Raw genomic sequence first — 20,844 nt, 5'->3', positions numbered from 1 at the left:
GAAAAAGTGGGCGTGGTTACAGTCCGATATCGTTCATTTTAAATAGCGATGTGAGATGAGTGCCCAGGAACTTACATACCAAATTTCATTGAGACACCTCAGAATTTACTCAAGTTATCGTGTTCACAGACAGACGGATGGACGGACGCACAAGGCTAAATGAATTTCTTTTTCGCACAGATCATTTTGATATATAGAAGTCTATATCTATCTCGATTAGTTTATGCTGTTACGGGGTACGGTTATGCGAACAAAATTAATATACTCTGTGAGCTCTGCTCAGCTGAGTGTAACAATGAAAGTGAGAATTAGAAATAGGCATGAAAGGGAATATTAAACAATTTCAAGCAAAATAGGAATAACTAGAAAATTAGCTACACAAAGGCTTGGTGCAACTGATTGTAGATAAAGAAAATACATTCACTATTGAAATCATCTACTAAGTAGCTACATATTATGATGATGAATTTGATATGCCCAAAGCAATCAATTACTACTAAATTAAGTATTGTATGATAAAGGAAAATTTCTTTTTAATTATTATGTACATGGCCCTTTAGAAAAGTCAGCGATACACTTTCGCTGCCTTTCAAAATGGGAATAAACCTACCACCTTGCCTTGCTTCTGAGGGGTTTTATGCCCTCTCTGCCAATTGGAGATCTCTACCGAACTTGTTAGGTTAGGTTGAACTTACCGGTTCATAAGGACCTCATATAGACCTATGTCATAATATAACTCCGTGCTCTGGGCAAATAAGTACTAGGACCTATGCCACTTGCTGCTTCTAGATCTGACAGCCGTATTACTACTAATAGCTGGAGTCTTAGCCTGGCGAGCGAGCACGAGCACATAACGTGCTCAATTGTTTTCTCCTCCCAGGCTATCATAGGACATATGCAGCGCATTTTTGTTGTGATATATGGTTCGTTAAGATTGAGTAGGATAGGGCAATGCCTGTATGTACGCTCTTTCTAGAGGACCGACTATCTTAGTGTGGGGCACATTGAGATGCCGTATCCTTGATATATAGATCGATTGTTGGGACATTGCATATAATGTTCAATGTTTTTGAAGTGCACGTTTCGATCATCCATGTGGGCGTTAAAATCGTCTTCTACCACAGATAGACTTACTCTGTACGTCATTTTTGGAGAAAGATGTTAAACAAGTCAAAACTTTAATCTAAAACTTCATTACCAAGAATATAAATGCTAACTAAGATACTACGCAAAACGTTATGGACAAATTTAGTCTATGTGAGATCTTTATTGACCGGCCTTTTAAACGTAAGATACTACGCAAAATCCACTACAGGAGAGGAGAGGTTAATCGAAGTACTTATGTACTGTTATTAATGAAACTGCCAAGCTCATCGAAGAAACTGCCAAGCTCAGATCTGTATGTTCGAAATATTCAAAACCTGGGCCCTGATGTCGTTAATGAAAGTAAATCCCTCGATGCTGCTTTTGGATACTTGTTATTCCCCTAACACGCAAGCGCAGCCTGAGTCGATTACAGCCGTTAACATTCCTATCTTGGAAGAGAAGATGAAATGAACCGTCAGGAGTCTTAAACCTTATAAAACTGCGCATCCTAATGGAATTATTCTAGTTTTAAAATACACTGCAGTTATCTTCCAAAATGGCCATAGTGCATTTGGGAATCATACTTCACTTTCAATCACATTCAGAGGCATGGAGATGTGAAACCTTAGGAAGGATTATAAAATCGTTTTTCTCCTACAATCGATACAAACATAGTTTCCTGCCGCCTACTTCGACATCAGTTGGGCCTTCAACTAGGTCGTCCTGAAGGCAATGCGAACGGCAGGTTTTAGGTTGACCGCTTCATTGATAGAGCTTGTGGAACAGCTTTCAATGGGCAGAAAGGTTTACATCTCTTGGGGGATTTAAACTATCAAGAAAAGTTTGGAGTATAACACCAAAGATGTCACACTCGATCTCAACATGACATTTGAATCTCGCTCTGACCTCGGAGCGATAGAGATATTATAGCAAATGCCAATGACTTTGCTTTTCCTTATCCGGAGTATGTGGGATCATATTTCAGAGAATGGTATGCAGATATTCGCCACAAAGGGGTGCTGGTCCCCTAAACTCCGGGTTTTGGAAGTAAACGAGCTTCGTGTGGACTTCGAAGCAAGTGGCTAGTGTTAGCCTACTGAGTGAACTGGCCATCTTGGTCAAAGTTGCCATTTCGGGCACCCTGATAATGCGGTGCACGGTTATCTGGACAAGGAGACAAGATTGCAGAGTCATGTCAACTGGCTGCTACTCTAGAAAAATTCAATTAGGTATGCTTTTTTAAGAAAAGCAATAAGTTCATTTAGCTCTAAGGCCTCCATTGATTAGGCTTGCATTTATGGTACTTTTTGAAAGATATATGAAATTAAAAGGGATTTAGGTCACTCCAGCAGCCTTACCAGGATCGACTAACCTCGGACAAGATAGATTACCGAGTGTCGGTATTTAGATCCTCTGCAAGCTTCAACACTTTTATTATTTCGTACGGAAAGGGATCAGGAACTCATTTGGTATAGTAGACTGGATCAGTTGAGCGCGGATCAGCCACGGATGGATCGAAGTGTTGCGGTAGAGAATAGCCTACCTATGTATGTGTGGTCTCGATTGCCTTTGCTTCGAGCTATTTTGAGATAAGTATCATTTGGGTCCTGTGATGCAGCAATATAAAGGGCTACTATCACACAGCTGTCATAGCTCGTATGAGCATCCGTGAACTGAGGCTGGCGGACTGTAGCGATTTCTAAGCATCCCTGGTCATCTGTAGTTTGCTCTTTATGCCTTTAACCAGCTGAGTTAACAGATGGTGAATCTAGTTCTGTTACTCAGTTACTCAGTCAAGGATTTTCAAATGGCAGCAATCGAAGCCAGGCTTAAAGCCCTCTCAGAAGAGTATTGAATCATGGGGAACCATTCTGATCCCATAAGCCTTTCTGAAAATAAGTTCACTATACTGATACTCAGCTGGAAATACTAATCCTATAGCAGAGAGGAGTATGTTCCCTTACCAAATTTTCGTTTAATTCGACTTTACTGAACTCTCAGCGGTCTCTACAACCAATCTGAGCATTTCCTACTGTTGAGCATTTCCAAGTGGGCAGTCAAATGTTTCATTACAGTTGCAATGTCTGTATCTGAAACCTTTCTAACAACGCACAATCCGATATGATAACACACCCAGGGCGTAGTTGAAAAATTTCCACTAAATAGTTCGATACCAGTACAGTCTGACAATTGTTTATGGCGATAAGCAATGTTGTTGTATTGTTACATAAATATAAACAATTAATACCCTAATTTAGTTAACATACTTTGTAGGATTTATTATTATTAGACAAATCTAGAATAACAAAGATGCATTGTAATTATATATGCTCTCTCTTTATAAATATGTGCATTAGGGTGTGCTATTTTGCAATTAAATTATGTATCAAATTATTCAATAAGAAGGCTTTTTGATTTTATATGCAAGCACATGCGGTAGCTTTGCGAACTCCAAACTTCTAGTTAGAGAGTATATAAACAAGGTGAGACGACCCAGCTTGAAAATAGTCTGCGAAACTCTTTGTCGAACCTGGGCCCGATTTACACTTTTTACAGTTGCAATTGATATGCAAATGCGAAATCGTTACTTCTATTGCAGAACGGTAATTTTTAAATTTGGAAACGTCAAATGAAAATTTCGTAGGGTTAATTGCATTTGAGAATAGTCAGTTAGGTTAGGTTGAACTGGCCAGCCCATGAGGGCTCAAATAGACTGAATGAGTCCGTAGTATTACTAAAAGATTGTCTAACAGCCAAACTGAAAAACCCTATCAAATATCAGGACCTATATTATAAAAAAAGCTTATAATAACTCTTAACTCTTGGAAAATACGGCTGTTTTCACACTTGGTCGATCATATGCACCTCTTGCCTTCTCTAATTTGGTGCGCTACGGAGCAAGCTTCGAGACATGTGCCCCTTTTAAATAGTTCATTCGCTTTTTCATTCCCATCTATTACAATATGCCCTGAGACCCAATATAGATGTATGCTTCTCCCTATTCCGACCCTTTCCAGGGATCTCTTACGCTCTAACATACTTGCTGCTGCATTACTGTCAAAATAAAAGTTGACGCGGCTGTAGTTTAATGTATTTACTTTCAGTGTTTCTACTGCTCTGGTTACGACTACTATTTCCGCCTGAAAAACACCCAGTGATCTGGAAGCTTGTAGGATCAGTTTCCAGTACATTGGAACCATTGGCAGCATTTTGGCACCTTTGCGCCAACCATCTACATCTATGCTGGCTCTAAGAGGCCCTTCGAAGTGCAGATACTGAATCAGGTAGTCTGCTCGCAAAGTAATTGATGACACTATACTACTATAGCCGTATGGTCTGCGCGCAAGCTGCCCAAGACACTGAGGTTAGTTGCAGTTGTTAACGCTTTGTTCTTAGCCACCGGGTGGAATATCAGAATATTCAGTTGATAATGAGAATCAGTGTTGCCAGGTTAGCCTTTTCGAGGCTAGATTTAGCCTTTTTTTTTGCCTTTAGCCTCGAAATTTTGTGTTTAGCTTCGTGACTTTTTTCTAGCCTTTTTTACTCCGAATATATTTTTAAAAATTTCTAAAATAAAATAATTTCAATAGTTCCTGTGAACACCTAATACCTAATAATATGAGTTCTCTACAAAAGATTAATTCTTTTTCTGCTGAAAATTCGTTGAAAATTTCAAAGCCAGATGTATTTTCTTACTTTGGAAAAGAGAAGTATAGTTATTCTTCAAGTCAAATAGCATTAACAGAGCTGCAGTGGTGAAAACTTATAACTATACAATGGAAAAATGTACACTCCACCATGGAATTTTGGTCGGAAGTCAGAGAACATAAAAATGCATTAAACGAACCCCCTTTTTTAGAACTTGTCGAATTCATATTTAGTTTTTTAGTATTACCACTCAGTAACGCGGAGGTGGAAAGAGTTTTTAGTGGCATGAAAATTCTGAAAACTAAATTAAGGAACAAACTAAAAATTAAAATGCTTAATGCGCTGCTTAATATTAGATGCTCGTTAAAACGCTTATCTAAATGTTGTAATGACTTTGAAATTACCTATGATCTCATATCTATGGTAAATAGCCAAACTTTATACCCAGACAAAAGCTCTTATGATTCTTCAGGCGGAATATTTTATATAAATAATTAGTTTGTAATATTTTTTTTATGTATATACACATATGCAATCATTTAAAGTAATTCCATGTGCTAGTCAAAGAAAATGTGCCTGATATGTTTTGAAACAGGAAGTTATGCTTAAGTTATGTTTATAAGTTTTTTTTATAAAAAAAATCTAATCAATTAACCAAAAAATTTCTGGCCTTTTTTAGCTTCTTGTTTTTTTTCTAAATTTAGCCTTTTCTAACCTTTTTTTTTTGCCAATCTAGCTTCTTTTTTTTGCATCACCTGGCAACACTGATGAGAATAGTCAATACGCTAGCGTAAACTCAGAAGAGAAGAGTCATTTGCACAAAAGCGCCAATAAATATAACAATAGTGAAAGTAAATGAGAGAGCTACAAATGAGAATTCGAGAGCGTCAATTGTAATTGAGAATAGCCAGTTTTGTACGAGAATAGTAAATTATAAATGAAATGGCTATATAATAAAAATACGAACGTGTCGTTTGTTTTTGAGAATAGTCAGTTGTAAATGAGAAACCGATATTTGATATTGAGAACATTTGATGGGCTAGAAGTTCGGCGTTGCACGAGATTGTAAGTTTTTAGGTACAAAGGGCTAATACCTTCAGGTGACGGAAGGAAGACAAGGAAGACAAAAACGCTACAAGGGATGCGTCGTATTTGACGAAAGTAGTGGATTGTCAACGAACTCCGTGATGGAAAAGCATGCGAATGCAAACGAAGAAGTAGAGTGGAGAAGCATACGAAGCAGAGGTAGTAAGAGTACTCTCTCGCAGTATTGTGCAGCACTTAGGCCTATGCAATGCTTGGAAGCAGTGGTCACAGAACCGGAGAGCGAGCGCTTGGAATATCAAGAAGTTTACTGCGGGAAATCCTTTGGACTGCAACCGGTAAAAGGAGGCAGAAGCTTCGAGCTGCAGAATGAAGGGGTAACATTCGGCGGAGTGCGATGAGCTTGCTTACAAGAGTCAGAAAGGACCCAGTCCCTTTGATTGTGCTACAAAACTGAATACTCGAATAATTCAGAGAACTCCAAATAAAATGTTCGAAATTTTCATTGAAATTTCTCGAATTTTTTCATTCTTACGATAGATTGATTTGCATAGTTTCAGTTACAAAAATTCAAGGAATTTCTTAGTTCGGGTGAAACCGGACATTACATACCCAGCTGTGCTGTTGAAACGATGTTGTTGTTTGCTTTGTGTGGTTAATAGTGTTATAAGGCTACATGATTCAATTACACGAGGTTTTGCATGTAGGTTTTCTAAAAATGTGACACTCTGCACTCATGGTTGTTTTTAAGAAGAAGTGGAGAAGGGGGAAAAATGAAATCCCCTTTTTCAAAAAGGCACAAATTCGGCAAAAATCTTTTTTTGAGACATAACTATTGATAAAGCTTTAGCCAAGCGCTTTGTTAGAGAATGTGGCCGCAATAAACAACCTGTTAGTCACATTTGACACTGAGGGAAAATGATGGTGTGCATAACGCATCATAGATAAATCCTAAGATCGATATATGGACTGCGGTTTAGGAGCTGAAAGCTTATCAGCAATTTTAGCTGTCGTTTTCAGCCCGTCTTTCAAACTCGGCCAGTACCTTCCGAGCAGAAGTCCTAGCGTCTTATCCTGTACTATGTTCGAAGAAAATTTCGTTTCAAAAGCTTTCAATCAAAAACAATTTTTTTAATCCGGAAACAATTTCTTACGAATAGGGTAATATAATAACACACCTGAGCACTTACTCAAGCTGTGCTCATGACGCTTTACTCCCCCAACACTTCGTCTAAGGTCAGCAGCTGCAAGAGGTCGCTTTAGGCTGCAGCTGACTACGCAACAGGAACGGGTGGATGCAGCATAGGTGGTCATAATTTAAGAAAATAAATATTTAGGACATTGCCACAATCACTGGCCTGCATGAAGAAAGAACGGAGATCCCTTTTTACAGCATTGGAGTGAGCTGCAAAGAAACAGTCACGCACTGCGTTTAGCTACATATGTCCAGCTTGAGCACACGCTAGGTTTCAAACTATTCGCAGTTACACACAGCCGGAAGTTCTTGAAGTTGCTTAGTACTTCGTAAACGAGATCTGGAAGTTCAAACGGGCGAGCCAAATATTTTGAAAAGAGCGCAGAACATCCTTTTGACCAGCATCAAGGAAGTGCATCAAAACAGCACCTCGTTCTTTACTTGCGGGTCTTTAGCATACGGGCAGCACAGCAACCAGGATTTGCGCTTATTTGTGGCATCGGCAAAATAATTACAAATTTCTAGTACTCAATATTGTTACAAATTGCGTTTTTATTTGTAATTTACCCAAAAATTAACAGCAAAATTATTACGTTTTTCGCGATTCTTATCAAAAGAAACTATCAAAACTAAAAAACATTAAGATTTTTTTCTGAAAGGTAAAACTTTCAGCACTGTTTTAAAGTTTTGTTCATTATTCGGAAAGGAGTTCGAAAAAAAATAACACTTTTAATTTTTAGGAGCGACTTGGGAGTTTGGAATGTGAAAAGCACAGTGTGATCTAAGGATACATGGGTAACCTTTAATAATTAAACCATGATAAGGCTGTGCAATAAAACATATGAAGTAAAAAAGGGGCGAGTCACGCCCTGAGCTCAACCATACCACTACTGAGGTAGAATATCAATCAAATGCATTTAAATACCTTAGAGTTATTGCAGTTATAGTTAAGGTTGGACCTTTAGGAAAAGTGAGCGTTGTCTTTAACCGATTTTGATTATCTTCACTCAGTCTATATAATTTGACAAGGATAGTGTTTCTGCCAAATTTCGATGCAATATCTTTGACGGCTTGTTAAACTTCCAAATTTTCTTCTTCTAAATGTGGGTGGTGCCACGCTCATATTCCAATAATTTATGGAATTAATGTTTGCGTCATAAAACCAATCCGCCCATCAAATTTCATTAGCTTGGCGGAATTCGTCTTTGAATTATCTCATTTTTTCCATTTTTTTTTTTTTTTTTAATTTTCGCTATCCAAAAAGTGGGCTTGGTGAAGATATCACAATATTTGATTAAGTTACCGTGATAACGGATGAACAGACGGACAGGCGGGCAGACGGACATGGCTTAATTAAATTTTTTTTGATTGATGATAATTTTGATATATGGAAGTCTATATCTATCTCGATTCCTTTATACATGTACAACCAGCCCTGTGTACAAGTTCTTAAGAATTTAGCTGACGAAATTTGATTAAAATTTCTTCTGCTATTTTTCTTCTCTACAATGTTGGTGTAGCTCAACTACCACAAAAACAAAAAAAAAAAAAAAAAAAAAAACAACCAAACAAAAAAAATTATGCGCCTAAAACGACACACCCTAACGAACATTTAATTGGATTGTATTAATTAAATATTTTGCTTTATTATATACATAAATTACGATATGTGCATATGAATATCCGCACTTACACATACACACACATAAATACTAAAATGATCTGATTATCACATAATAACTGGCTGAGATCATTTATCAATTGGAATTCGTTTACAAATGCCGACTTCTCGTCTGTCAAAATCAATTTTCCTCAAATGATTTTGACTTGATTTATTTATCATTATGTTTACTATGTATATTATTTATTCGTATTTCGTATAGATGGGCAGTTTGCATTTCAATACATGAAAAATCTCGAACAAATTTTATTCATTTTCAAAGATAAGGAACGTATGGGAAAATGATTATTATGCACAAAGTTAATACAAAAGAATATTCAAGATAAAAATTGCAAACAAAAAAGGAAAATGAATTTGCAAATAACTGTAACATTGAAAGATTAGTGTGGAAAGGTTTAAGCGCAGTTGTACATATGAACAATGAGACCGCATAGATAAAACCTTAAGCCTGTTTTCATTAACATTTACATTGCGGAAGATTTGGCTATTGCGTGATAATAAATACGTCCGCAAACATTGAAATAGACAGGAAATATTTTTTTAATGCAGCCACAACATCCGAAATCTTATTAGGCAGCTATTATATACAAGAGTACACAGGCAGTCCTTGCTCTGGCCGAAAATTAGTTTGCCTACATTTAAAATAGTTAGCCTCGCGTTCCCGTTTCCTTTTCTCTACCATTCTCTTGCACTTTTTATACCTTTCATGAAAATGAAATGGTATATTAACTTCGTCACGAATCTCAAAATTGTAAGTATACCCAATTGACCAGGATGAAGAGCTGAGTTGATTTAGCCATGTCCGTCTGTCCGTCTGCCTCTTTGTATGCATACAAGTACCTCAACTTTTGAGATATCTTGATAAAATTTGGTGAGCGGGTGTATTTAGGTATCCAATTAGACATTTGTGGGAACCGGCCGGATCGGACCACTATAGCATATATCCCCCTTACAACCGATTTTTCATAAAGGAGGATTTTTGTCATATTTTCCTCAATTTATCAGATTGAAGCTTCAAACTTCACCACATGCTTTCGTATATTGCACATATTGTTGTCTGAAAAAATGGATGGGATCGGTCGTATATATGGTATGTATCCCATACAACCGATTGTTCTGATAAGAAACTTTTCGTAATTTTTGCCCCATTTTAACAGATAGAAGCTTAAAATTTCACCAAATTCTTACATATATAGCATATATTGTTGTCTGAAAAATCTTAGAGATCCGTGTTATATATAGTATATACCCCATATAAACTGTCATTTCTGCCCCCTTTTTGACGGATAGAAGCTTCAAATTTCATGAAATACTTACGTTTGCGTCATATATTGTTGAGGTAGTAATTCATGGTTATAGTTATTTCATGCAGACCACAAAAATCGTGAAACTTTGCATCCTCACACAAAGTACCTACCTACTTTTTATGTTCTGGTCTGTATTTCATATCTTATATACCCGCTTATTTAGATATTATGAATGGCATAAGATTATTGTTCAGTCCTATTCATGAAAGGTATGAAGTCTTCAGCACAGCCGAAGACACTCCGTCCTTACTTGTTCTTCCTCATTCAATACCAAATATGGAATACCTGATTCACCTTACCGGCCGATTTCAATATCTTTTTGTTTATAAACCACAATAAACTAGATGAAACTAACGTAGGTACAATTTTGAGATATAGGTAGATAATTGAGACGTTCTCCTGTGCGACCACTCCTCTTTCTCTATCTCCAACTCTCCAATTCCCCCTCCTGTTAACTATTTTTTTTCTACCTATGGCTTCCCGTATAATTCTCCATTTCCCTCTCGCTCTTATTATTAACCATCGCTCTTTGTCAAAACCCTCATATTGTAAAAACAAATTATAGGGCCCCTCTGATCCACGGAAATGTGTTAACACATGGAACACAGGTCCAACTACAACCCATCTACGATCTTGAGTTATAAAGTTACCAACAGATCTTATATTAGTTGTTATATAAGACATTAACCTATTAGAAAGGCTGTCGAAATGATAAATTTCAACAAATCGCGAACAAATCGCTCAGAACTTAGCCCACTTGCCGGAAAGAAAGGGTACCAAGTATTTAGCTTGTCGGATTAAGAAAATTGCAATATAAATAAGAATTTTTCGAATAGGTCGGCCATGGGCCTCCTTCCCGGAAAGAAAAATTTATCGAATATCAAGCAAGTCAAAGAAGTAACCCTGTACCAAATTTCAAGCAAGACGCACCATAATTTATTTTTTGTTTAAAAAAGGTGGGCCCCTGGTTCACTCTCCGGAAAGATAATAAAGAAAACGAACCAAATTTCATCAAAATCGATTCATTCTCTTAGGAGGAGTTCAGTCACAAACACACGTACAGAAGATTAACCCGCAGACGTTGTCCTGCTCGAACTATGTTTTACCTGAAAAAGTTTCGAGAAATTGGTTAAGTTCACTCTTCTTCTCCTAGCTTATTCTTTTTCCTCTCCCAATATCTCTCTCTCTCTCCTTTCTCCTTACTTTCGCTGACCTTATCTTTATCTCCTTTTCCGCACCGACGACTATCCTATACTTAACTTAAGAGTAGGTTAACACTTCTCTTTATTTGTTGGTTTAAAGCCGTTTGAACGGTTTTCCCCGTCCAACAAGAAGGCTTCAGACGATTATTCGTAGCGCTAGCAGTCCTAAAGGACTCTAATCATAATGCACATAGCTCTTCCAATAGACTTCGGCTCTTACTCTGTTTACATAGGTGAAATCCATTGAAGAATTTATCTCTTGTCTTAACTGATGTAGTTAGCTTCCATGCTTCTGCGCCATACAGCAGGACGGGTACGATAAATGACTTGTGGAGAGACGGTTTTAGAACTCAACTTGCTTCGAAAAATATGTTTCCCCTGGTCTCGAAAAGCAAAATTCTTTAGAGGACTCTTTTGAGGACCAGTAAAATTATGTTTTAGAATATCAGGAATGCAAATTGGGAACTTTATTGTAATGGACTAGAGACTTAACTGCCGTTGATGCCTGATTCTGTCTAAGACTAACATTGATAGGTTGACAAAATTACTCTAGCATATAAAAGGGCTTATCTCTCGTCTTGACCGCAGAACACCTCGAGATGGACGCAGGTATTAGATGGCATTGTGGCGTCCCGTAGAAGGCTTTCAACAAGTCCACGATGACATAGCCACCCCTAGAGTGGGAGCGCGACAAGGTTGGGACCACAATAAAGAAGAGTTACCCGAAACTTCTGGAGACACTTTTGCAAAAAAGAGGAAGACGCAATGAGGCAAGGTTCTCGGCAGGAGTCCTGCTCCCATGGATTACTGCAGAAAGGTGGATGGCAGGTGGGCAATAAGCGGCGAACAATCCTTAAATGTTCTCCTGGACACTCCCTTTCCCGATGTCCCAGCTGCACAGAAGTTCTTTCTCTCGCTGAAACAGATTGCTGGCCAAAGAGAGTTGCCTATCATCCGACATCAACATTCGTATCAACATGCCTATTATAAAGGTAGGTCAACTGAAACTGCCATTTGTTATTTGTCAAATTGATAGAAGGGCCACTCGAGTGCAAAGAGTTCTAACTGGGTATCTCCGAAGATATCGGAGGGGCTGCTCTCAGGCTTTATTTATTGAGATTCGAAGTCGAACCGTTTCTGGTCCTCTTTACTCTAAGAACTGTCACAGCGGAGTATAGGGGGTAGTTCTGTATCCACTTCTATGGTACGTGGCCGTAAACGAACTACTCGGAAACCTCGTTAGGGTTAATTTCCCCTATTCTCTGCGTGACCTTCTATAGGGATGCCTGGTGATCAAGCCGATCTTATATTCGAACGTTCTAGACAGTCCGTTTAATTTTTAAAGGCTAGGGACCTGACTTTACTTAATTTAATCGTTTCGGAGAACGAAAATGGAAACTGATGATGGCACAAAACCGAAACTGGTTTGTTTCAAAACCAAATTTGACAAGGGATGACGGAAAATCGTTCCAATATACATCATTTATCAACAAAACAAAATAAGTTACTTAATTTTCTTTTTTTTTTAATTAATTCAAACCAGCCCATCTACAGTATTAGCTTAATTAGAATTACTCTCATTCACATTATCATTTCATTCGTTCTTCATCTAATTATTTTTCTTACAGTTCAAGCACGCAGAGTCCTTTGGTATTTGGTATTCACTGGTTTCGCCGTGAATTACATGATTCGCATTAATCTCAATATAACAATTGTGGAAATGATCGCGACGAAGGCGAAGTCCGCATCCGTTTACTCAGTTCCTGCAACGAATCTCACGCAAAATAGTTTAAGCAATAATAGTCATAATCAGGAATCAATAAACAATTCCCGACTTAATGCATCATTAAGTAGTGAGAGGCCAGTGCTGTTGGTGCCTAAAAAGGTTAAATATTCGTTGGAAAAACACATCTTTCAAGTGCTGGGGGTAAGTTAAATAACAAAAATAGTATAACTTTTTATAAAACGTATTGTAGCGAATTTTAGAAAGTTCCTGATAAGTTTGCCCGTTTGTAGTCTTTCGACTCGGACTACAGAATAAATAACTCAGATATTCAGTATAGAAAAAAAATTCTTTATTTGCACTACTTTGGTAGCAATATTACTCGCATACTTCACTTTCGGCGTGTTAAAATCAAATTGGCTAATTATTCCTCAGCTAGCGCTGCTTATATACTCTTAGTTACCTCGTTAGCCTATTTCTCCTAGGGTCTAGGCTTTTCACGAGCAGCCTTCTCGAACAGTTGTATCTCGTAGTTGGTTATTTAGCTACATACTTGTATATGCATGAGTAATGTCATATTTTCTCTTAACTGATGATTACATGGTGTGTGACTGTTTCTCTTTTTTCGCTCTTAGCTGCTAACTACGTGTTTGTATGTAAAATATTCTCTTCCCTCTTAGCTTTGCTGTTTACATGTATGTAAGTGTGGCTGCTTGCTTTAATGCTGTTGCGCATTTATTTACTAGCAGCATATTGGTGTATCGAAATGCTAATATTCGCCACAGTATTGTAATTTTGGTTGTTGCGCAAACAAGCGGACATGTCATCTTTCCGCGATAAGTGAACCCTCTTCTTCATAGGGGGTCGTCTATGAGAATACTTTTTACAACTGTTATCACTGACGCCAAAAGCAAATGTTCAATAAAACCCTCTATCAAGAACCTATAGTCATTTAGAGGTGAGACTAGATTTGTTAGTCTTAGATAGTAAGGCTTGTAACTTCTGACACTTAACAGCACCGTGTTTGGCTCTTTACTGCTTGGTTATTCTTGTCCCATCCAAGTTTTTTTGGCACATACATTTTATATGCTGCAAGGATTGCGTCCTCTTTTGACAGATTATCGGCCTTTATGTTATCATATAGTTATGCTCATATGATCAGGAACCCAACAGGAACAGTTTAAAATTAAAAAAGGGAGCTTTTGCTGGGCTGTACTCAGGGAAGCTGCGGGTCAATCAGTCTTACCGTCTCGTTGACTCTTCCAGCAAAGATCTAAGCCAGACATACTGCAACACAGTATGGTCTCCGAATCCAGGTTGCCTTAAAGGCATAAGAATCTAACTTGATCAAATAGAATGCAGTGAGGATATGTCTAGACTCTTTGGCGTCTGTAGGGCAATTCAATGGCTCTCGTTCATAAAAAGTGGGCATTTTCTATCAGACTCGCTTTCTTCAGTAAAACGTTGCATGTTTGTTTTTCGAGTTGGAATATATGCTCCTTTTTTAATGAAGCCACTTGCCTCCTTTTGCTGGTTTCCTGCACACAGTAATACATGGTTAGGCAAGGTTTTTTCCGAGGTGCCGAATAAGTCGCGATTGTTGACTGAATAATATTGTTGATAAGATGGTCAGGAAGGTTTCCGAAATGGATATAAACGAGGCGAACAGGTGCGTTCGACTACTACTGCGCCCCTCGACGAAAATACCTTTGGAGCAAAGTTTTTGCTGTGGACCAACCAAAACGATTGTCAACACTCAATATCCTTATATCCAGGTTGCCATAGGAAAGGAACAAACTTAACAATCGTCACTGATTGATTGCACCAATGTTTCGACTATGACGTATACGAACAAACTTCCTCTGCGGCAAATGTTACGATTAGGAGAAAGACTAGTCGAGTAATCACTTTCGCTGCTGATGCCCAGGACTGCAAACAAGAGAATTCAGATTTCTAGGTACACAGTTAAGTCTAGCGTAGGTAAAAAAGATGAATCTTGCGCTTCAACTTAAGTTCAAATAGGAAATGAAGTACTTTATTGAATATTATTCCGGAAGAAACGAGTTGGAAGAAAGCGTCTTCATTCGGCACTCACATTACTAAGATATGACTCCGAGTTTAAAAGAGAATATGCCCTTTCCAACCTACTTATCTAGTTCGGACAAACCTGTAAATAAGTTCACAAGACCTCTGCCCCAGATGAGATTTCAAAGCCATTTCTCCTAAGAAGTTAGAGGGTATTATGTTATAAAATTAGCAGCCGGGGAAAACCCTGCTGGGGATATAATCGGAGCTGGTACAAATTCTGCACTACACATTATAGCTAAGTCCAAATCCCGCGTCTCGAAGTGTCTCATTTGTTCCACCAGAAAGCAATTGGCTTGATCACCAAGCATCCGTGTAGGATGGGCACTAGTAGGTAGCCCCTACATTGGAGTAGTTCATTTACGACCACCACGAAGAGGAGGGGAAACAGAAACCCGTCAAACTGTACTGTGACAGTTCTGTTGATAAAAGTACCAACAGATGTGAATTCAGATTGTTAGGGTGCTTAAATCGGACCGTTTGAAAATAAGTCTAACATGATCTAATACTTCTTGAAACACACAAAATAAGTTATAAATCATCATTAATTAGCGCTTAGTTGCCTGATCGATTTAGGCCGTTTCATAACAAGTCAAACCCTCCTTCTATACTCGTCGTCGGTATACCGGATAGGATCAAAAATCTTCCGGAGAATTTCTCAGTCCAAAGTAGCACTTTTATAGCTTTGGCCACTATTTTCCGGTTGATTTCTAAGCTGACATTGTTTTTGCTGTTAATGCTGGTTCTCACAAAAGGGGAGTCCATCGCAGTCTCGAAATTATATATCCATGACTGCCATAATGCGAACTTGTTATTGAGACAATGCTTATGATTATGAAAATGTTTTCTTAACATATCAACGATTTATTTATTTATTTATTTATTTGACATAGTGGTTGTATCTGTAAGGCAAAGTCTTTTTAAGTACATCAGCAAGTTTTAAAAACAAAATAAATAATTTAAAATTGAAGTTGTTATTACAACTTTAATGCTTAACCTAGAATACACGTTTGATAAGAACATGAAAGTGCTTAAGTATATTAAGAAAGAAAGAATAGAATATAGATGAAATTATGTTGTAACCACATTAATCACACTGAATTGAAGTAACTATGAATTAGCTTCCTGTAGTTGCTCCTACCCATATCAGCCTTGAGAGAGTCAGGAATGGAGTTCCAGAGCCTTACAGCATTAACAAAAAACAGCCTCGATGAGGAAAAATATAAATATCGTGGTATTATTAGCTTGCGGTGTCTAGAAGACTTGGAAAATTTTAGTTTTTCATAAAGATAATTTGGTGTTTTGAATTCAATAAGTTTGAACATAAATATATAGTTTCGTGCAGCAATATAATCAAAAATACTGCATCCTAGAACCTCAATGTGGAGATGTGGTCATACTTTTTAAGGCCATAGACATAACGCGTTATATTATTAATGCAACATCAATTTTATGGCTCGAAGCAGAATCTAATTGACTGTAGACAAGCTCAGAGTATGTTATGTGCGGCACAATCAATTGTATAGCTAACTTTTTTCTGGTCTCCAAAGGTGTAAAAGAAGCAGAAGCTCTTAAACGGCGCAAAATAGAATAAACATTGCTTAGAATTTTATTAACGTGGTCAATACAGGTCAACTTGGAGTTTATCACAAAACCCAAATTTCGAATCTTTTCAGTAAACGAGAGGACACTATTTCCAACAAAGAGCTGTGGAATATCCCCAACATGTATCAGGTCCTCGAAATGGTTCGAAGAAGAGAGATATTGGTGTCAAAATACACTAACCCTCATCCCTGCCGGAAAATCAACAAATCTTGAAGCTTTCTCTTTATTCGGTCTAACATTGATCCCTGTGTTGACCACTTAAAATGCAGCTTTTATCAAGCGCCTACCACAATAACAACATTCTTACGTACATACATATATCTGACAGGGGCGCCAATCAACTAATAAACTGTACTAATAACACAGTGCTACAAAAAAAAAAATATCTCAAGAACTTTTGTAGCGACCTAGTGTCCGTTGTAGTTCTTGATGAGTAGATCCAGATGCCGTGTTTCAAAATTTTCTAACACCCCGAAATTTTCAAGTTATTGTTGAAAAACTGTTTTTCTTGTACCTCGCGCATTCAAAAATTCTCTACTCCGTCATTTTTCCATCAATTTTTGGTTGCTTAACAGCCTTGGAAAGCTGAAAGATTGGGGCTTTAAAATATATATACTTGTTTACACTTTTTATAGCAAATTTTTGAGATTTTTTAAAAGTTATCTAAAATTTTCTCGTTTTTTTTTAATTTTTTAAAGTTCGACGGCTTTTTAATGTATCATTTCTGTAATGAATTATTTTTTTTCTTAAAGAGGTTGGGAGAGCATTCTATTTCGAGTAAAAAAAGTACAGGTTGATCAAATTCGGTTGAGAATTGTTGAAATGACAACACTTTTTGTGAACAAGAAAATTTTGCTCTCATCGTAGAATCGATATCGCGCCACGTCAGGACTGAAGGTATGATTTCAGTATATCGCTGCCATCGTTTTGAACATTCTTATCGTTTCTTTTATTCCACCCATTATTTTTTGTTATAACAAAATTTCAATTATTTACTTTAATTATTTAAACAATTTCGATATTTTTTATTTATCTACATATATCATCTCTCGAGTAATTTTATTTCGCTCCTATGTTGGAGAGAAAAAATAAAGAAATAAATAGTTGCAAATATATTTACATAAAATTTTGTTTTATATTATGTACTTAATACAAAAAAAAAACTTCGAATTTCGATAGCTGTTAAAAATGTTTGCTAGATGTTCTACGTTTATAAGCCACATCGTCAGTATTGCGTTTTAGAGACCAGCAATAATTTGCCAGCATTCTGATCTGACTTTTTCCGACAAAGCGTTTTTCGATCTCTAATAGTTCCTGATGGAACCATTCTCCCTGTTCGTCACTGAATTGTCCAAGATTTTCAGAGAAGAAATCCAAATGTGAATGCAGAAAATGGACTTTGTGTCGTTGATTTCTTGGCCGTCAGAGTTTTCTTCATCATCAGCTTCTAATGAATTTTGCAGTTCGGAAATTGCATCACGAATAGTCGATATTTCTGCCTTGATTGGATGAGATACAGTTAACACATTAGCATATTTTATACGGTCACGGGTTTTGTAGTGATGATCAACAGTATTTGTTTTGCAGAAGTAGCAATCTTCTGGCTTATGGAAAAGTTGACGATGCCTTATCATTGGAGTTGAGAATGGTAAAGATTGTTTGCTGCATTTCCCAGTTTTCCATTTTTTGAGTGCGCTGCACCACTTCACACAAGCATACTCTGGTTCATACAAAACATTTTCACCATACACGCGATTAAAGATAGATGTGAAAGCTTCTGTGAGAGCTGCATTGGTCTTTAATTGTATACGATGTTTCGTATCAACGAATAACCCGTAGACGTAACAAAACTTATTACGCTTATCACACATTTTTAAAAAAGTACCTTGTAGCAACACGTACAACCACTGACTGATTTGATTCTACCAAAATGACAGTATCCTAACTTTCGTCTTGTCATTTATCTTACAGAGGCAAAGAGGCAAATGTCTCGGAGAGCAATTAAATAACTGTGTATCTGATTTCCACAAACAAGAAAAACCGTTGTCAAAACCGTGGTCATATCAATTTTTCCTAACATATGATTTGATGATAAAAGTAAATAATTTTGTTTATCTTTGTTTCATAATTAAATCTTAAAAAAAGGTTAAACGGAGTATAGAGAATGCTCAAAACAACGACGACGATATACTGAAATCATACATTCAATCTTGGCATGGCGCGATATCGATTCTACGATGAGAGCAGAATTTTCTTGTTCACAAAAAGTGTTGTCATTTCAACAATTCTCAACCGAATTTGATCAACCAGTACTTTTCTTACTCGAAATATAATGTTTTCTCAACCACTTTAAGAAAAAAACTAATTTATTAAAGAAATGATACATTAAAAAGCCGTCAAACTTTGAAAAATTAAAATAAAACGAGAAAATTTTAGATAACTTTTAAAAAATCTCAAAAATTTGCTATAAAAAGTGTAGACAAATATATATATTTTTAAAGCCCTATCTTTCAGCTTTCCAAAACTGTTAAGCAATCGAAAATTTATGGAAAAATGACGGAGTAACGAATTTTTGAATGCGCGAGGTACAAGAAAAACATTTTTTCAACAATAACTTGAAAATTTCGGGGTGTTAGAAAATTTTGAAACACGGCATCTTGATCTACTCATCAAGACCTACAACGGACACTAGGTCGCTATTAAAGTTCAAAATCAGTGTAGCACAGTGTAATTTGTTTTTTTTTTATTTACCCGTAAAATATTTCAAAATTGTTTTTTGTTAGATAAGCAGATAATGAGCTTATTATTGGCTAAAAATTTGTTTACGTAATGCAATAATGTATTTGTAATTGAAAGTTGTCAACAACATCGTTGCCTAGATCCCTTTGAATCGGTGCAGTTGTCTACACAGCTGTTCAATTGCAATGTGCCATTATATGATCCGATTATTTTCTATTTACAAAAGATCGAAGTCGCGACGAGTAAATCATTTAATTAATGTTTACCTTCAATAACACTGGATCACAAATTCCAATTTTTTTCTGTACCAGAGACGCCATTATGAAATTCCTATGTAAAATCACCCCCTGATTCTATGATAACGTTTTTGAGATATTTACGAATAACGGATATTTCAAAAAAAAAAAAAAAAAAAAATTGGGTCCACTTAATCATATATATCTCAAGAACGAATTGAGCAATTCCAAAACGGTTTGAAGCTTTTGAAAGGCAATAAATTTGTGCATACAACACTTTTTTCTAGGCCCTGCAGATTCAAAGATAACGAACAATCATTACGAATTTTTTCAATTTTTTTTGTAAAAATCTAAAAAAATTTGTATTTTGCAAGGAAGGATCTCGAAAACTTTTTATTTTTTTGCAGATTTGTTTTTTCTCTCTAAGGTCTGTCTTATTACAAAAAAAAAAAAAAAATAAGCTAATACAAAAGTTATAAGCATTCAAGTAAATATATCCAGAGCAGAGCTCACAGTGTATATTAACTTTGATTGGATAACGGTTGGTTGTACAGGTATAAAGGAATCGAGATAGAGGCAGACTTCCATATATCAAAATCATCAGTATCGAAAAAAAAATTGATTGAGCCATGTCCGCCCGTCCGTCCGTTAACACAATAATTTTAGTAAATTTTGAGGTATCTTGATGAAATTTGGTATGTAGGTTCTTGGGCACTCATCTCAGATCGCTATTTAAAATGAACGATATCGGACTATAACCAAGCCCACTTTTTCGATATCGAAAATTTCGAAAATCGAAAAAGTGCGATAATTCATTACCAAAGACGGATAAAGCGATGAAACTTGAATAGAAAATTAGTAAAATTTTGGACAATGGGCGTCCACTTTTTAAAGAAGGTAATTTAGAAGTTTCGCAAGCTTTAATTTTGCAGTCGTTGAAGATATCATGATGAAATTTGGCAGGTACGTTACTCCTATTACTATATGTATGCTTAATAAAAATTAGCAAAATCGGAGAACGACCACGCCCACTTTAAAAAAAATTTTTTTTTAAAGTCAAGTTTAAAAAAAAAGTTAATATCTTTACAGTATATAAAATTATGTCAACACTCAACTCCAGTAATGATGTGGTGCAAAAAAATACAAAAATAAAAGAAAATTTCAAAATGGGCGTGGCTCCGCCCTTTTTCATTTAATTTGTCTAGGATACTTTTAATGCCATAAGTCGAACAAAAATTTACCAATCCTCGTGAAATTTGGTAGGGGCTTAGACTCTAGGACGATAACTGTTTT

At 36.6% G+C, this 20,844-nt stretch overlaps 1 protein-coding gene across 4 annotated transcripts in view; it reads left to right on the top strand.

Annotated features, from left to right (window-relative positions):
- NaPi-T (Na[+]-dependent inorganic phosphate cotransporter) overlaps window positions 1-20,844 on the top strand; it is a 53,924-nt gene that overhangs the window by 9,618 nt on the left and 23,462 nt on the right. For all 4 annotated transcript variants that reach the window (XM_067772187.1, XM_067772186.1, XM_067772185.1 and 1 more), the window contains one exon: window positions 12,792-13,090. In XM_067772187.1, the coding sequence (XP_067628288.1) occupies window positions 12,792-13,090 (299 nt within the window). The remainder of the gene's footprint in view (window positions 1-12,791; window positions 13,091-20,844) is intronic.

Source organism: Eurosta solidaginis, chromosome 3, assembly GCF_040869045.1.
Source record: "Eurosta solidaginis isolate ZX-2024a chromosome 3, ASM4086904v1, whole genome shotgun sequence".
Taxonomy (NCBI): Eukaryota; Metazoa; Arthropoda; class Insecta; order Diptera; family Tephritidae; genus Eurosta; species Eurosta solidaginis.
Note: the sequence above shows the minus strand (reverse complement) of the source record. Positions and strands in the feature narration are given on the sequence as shown.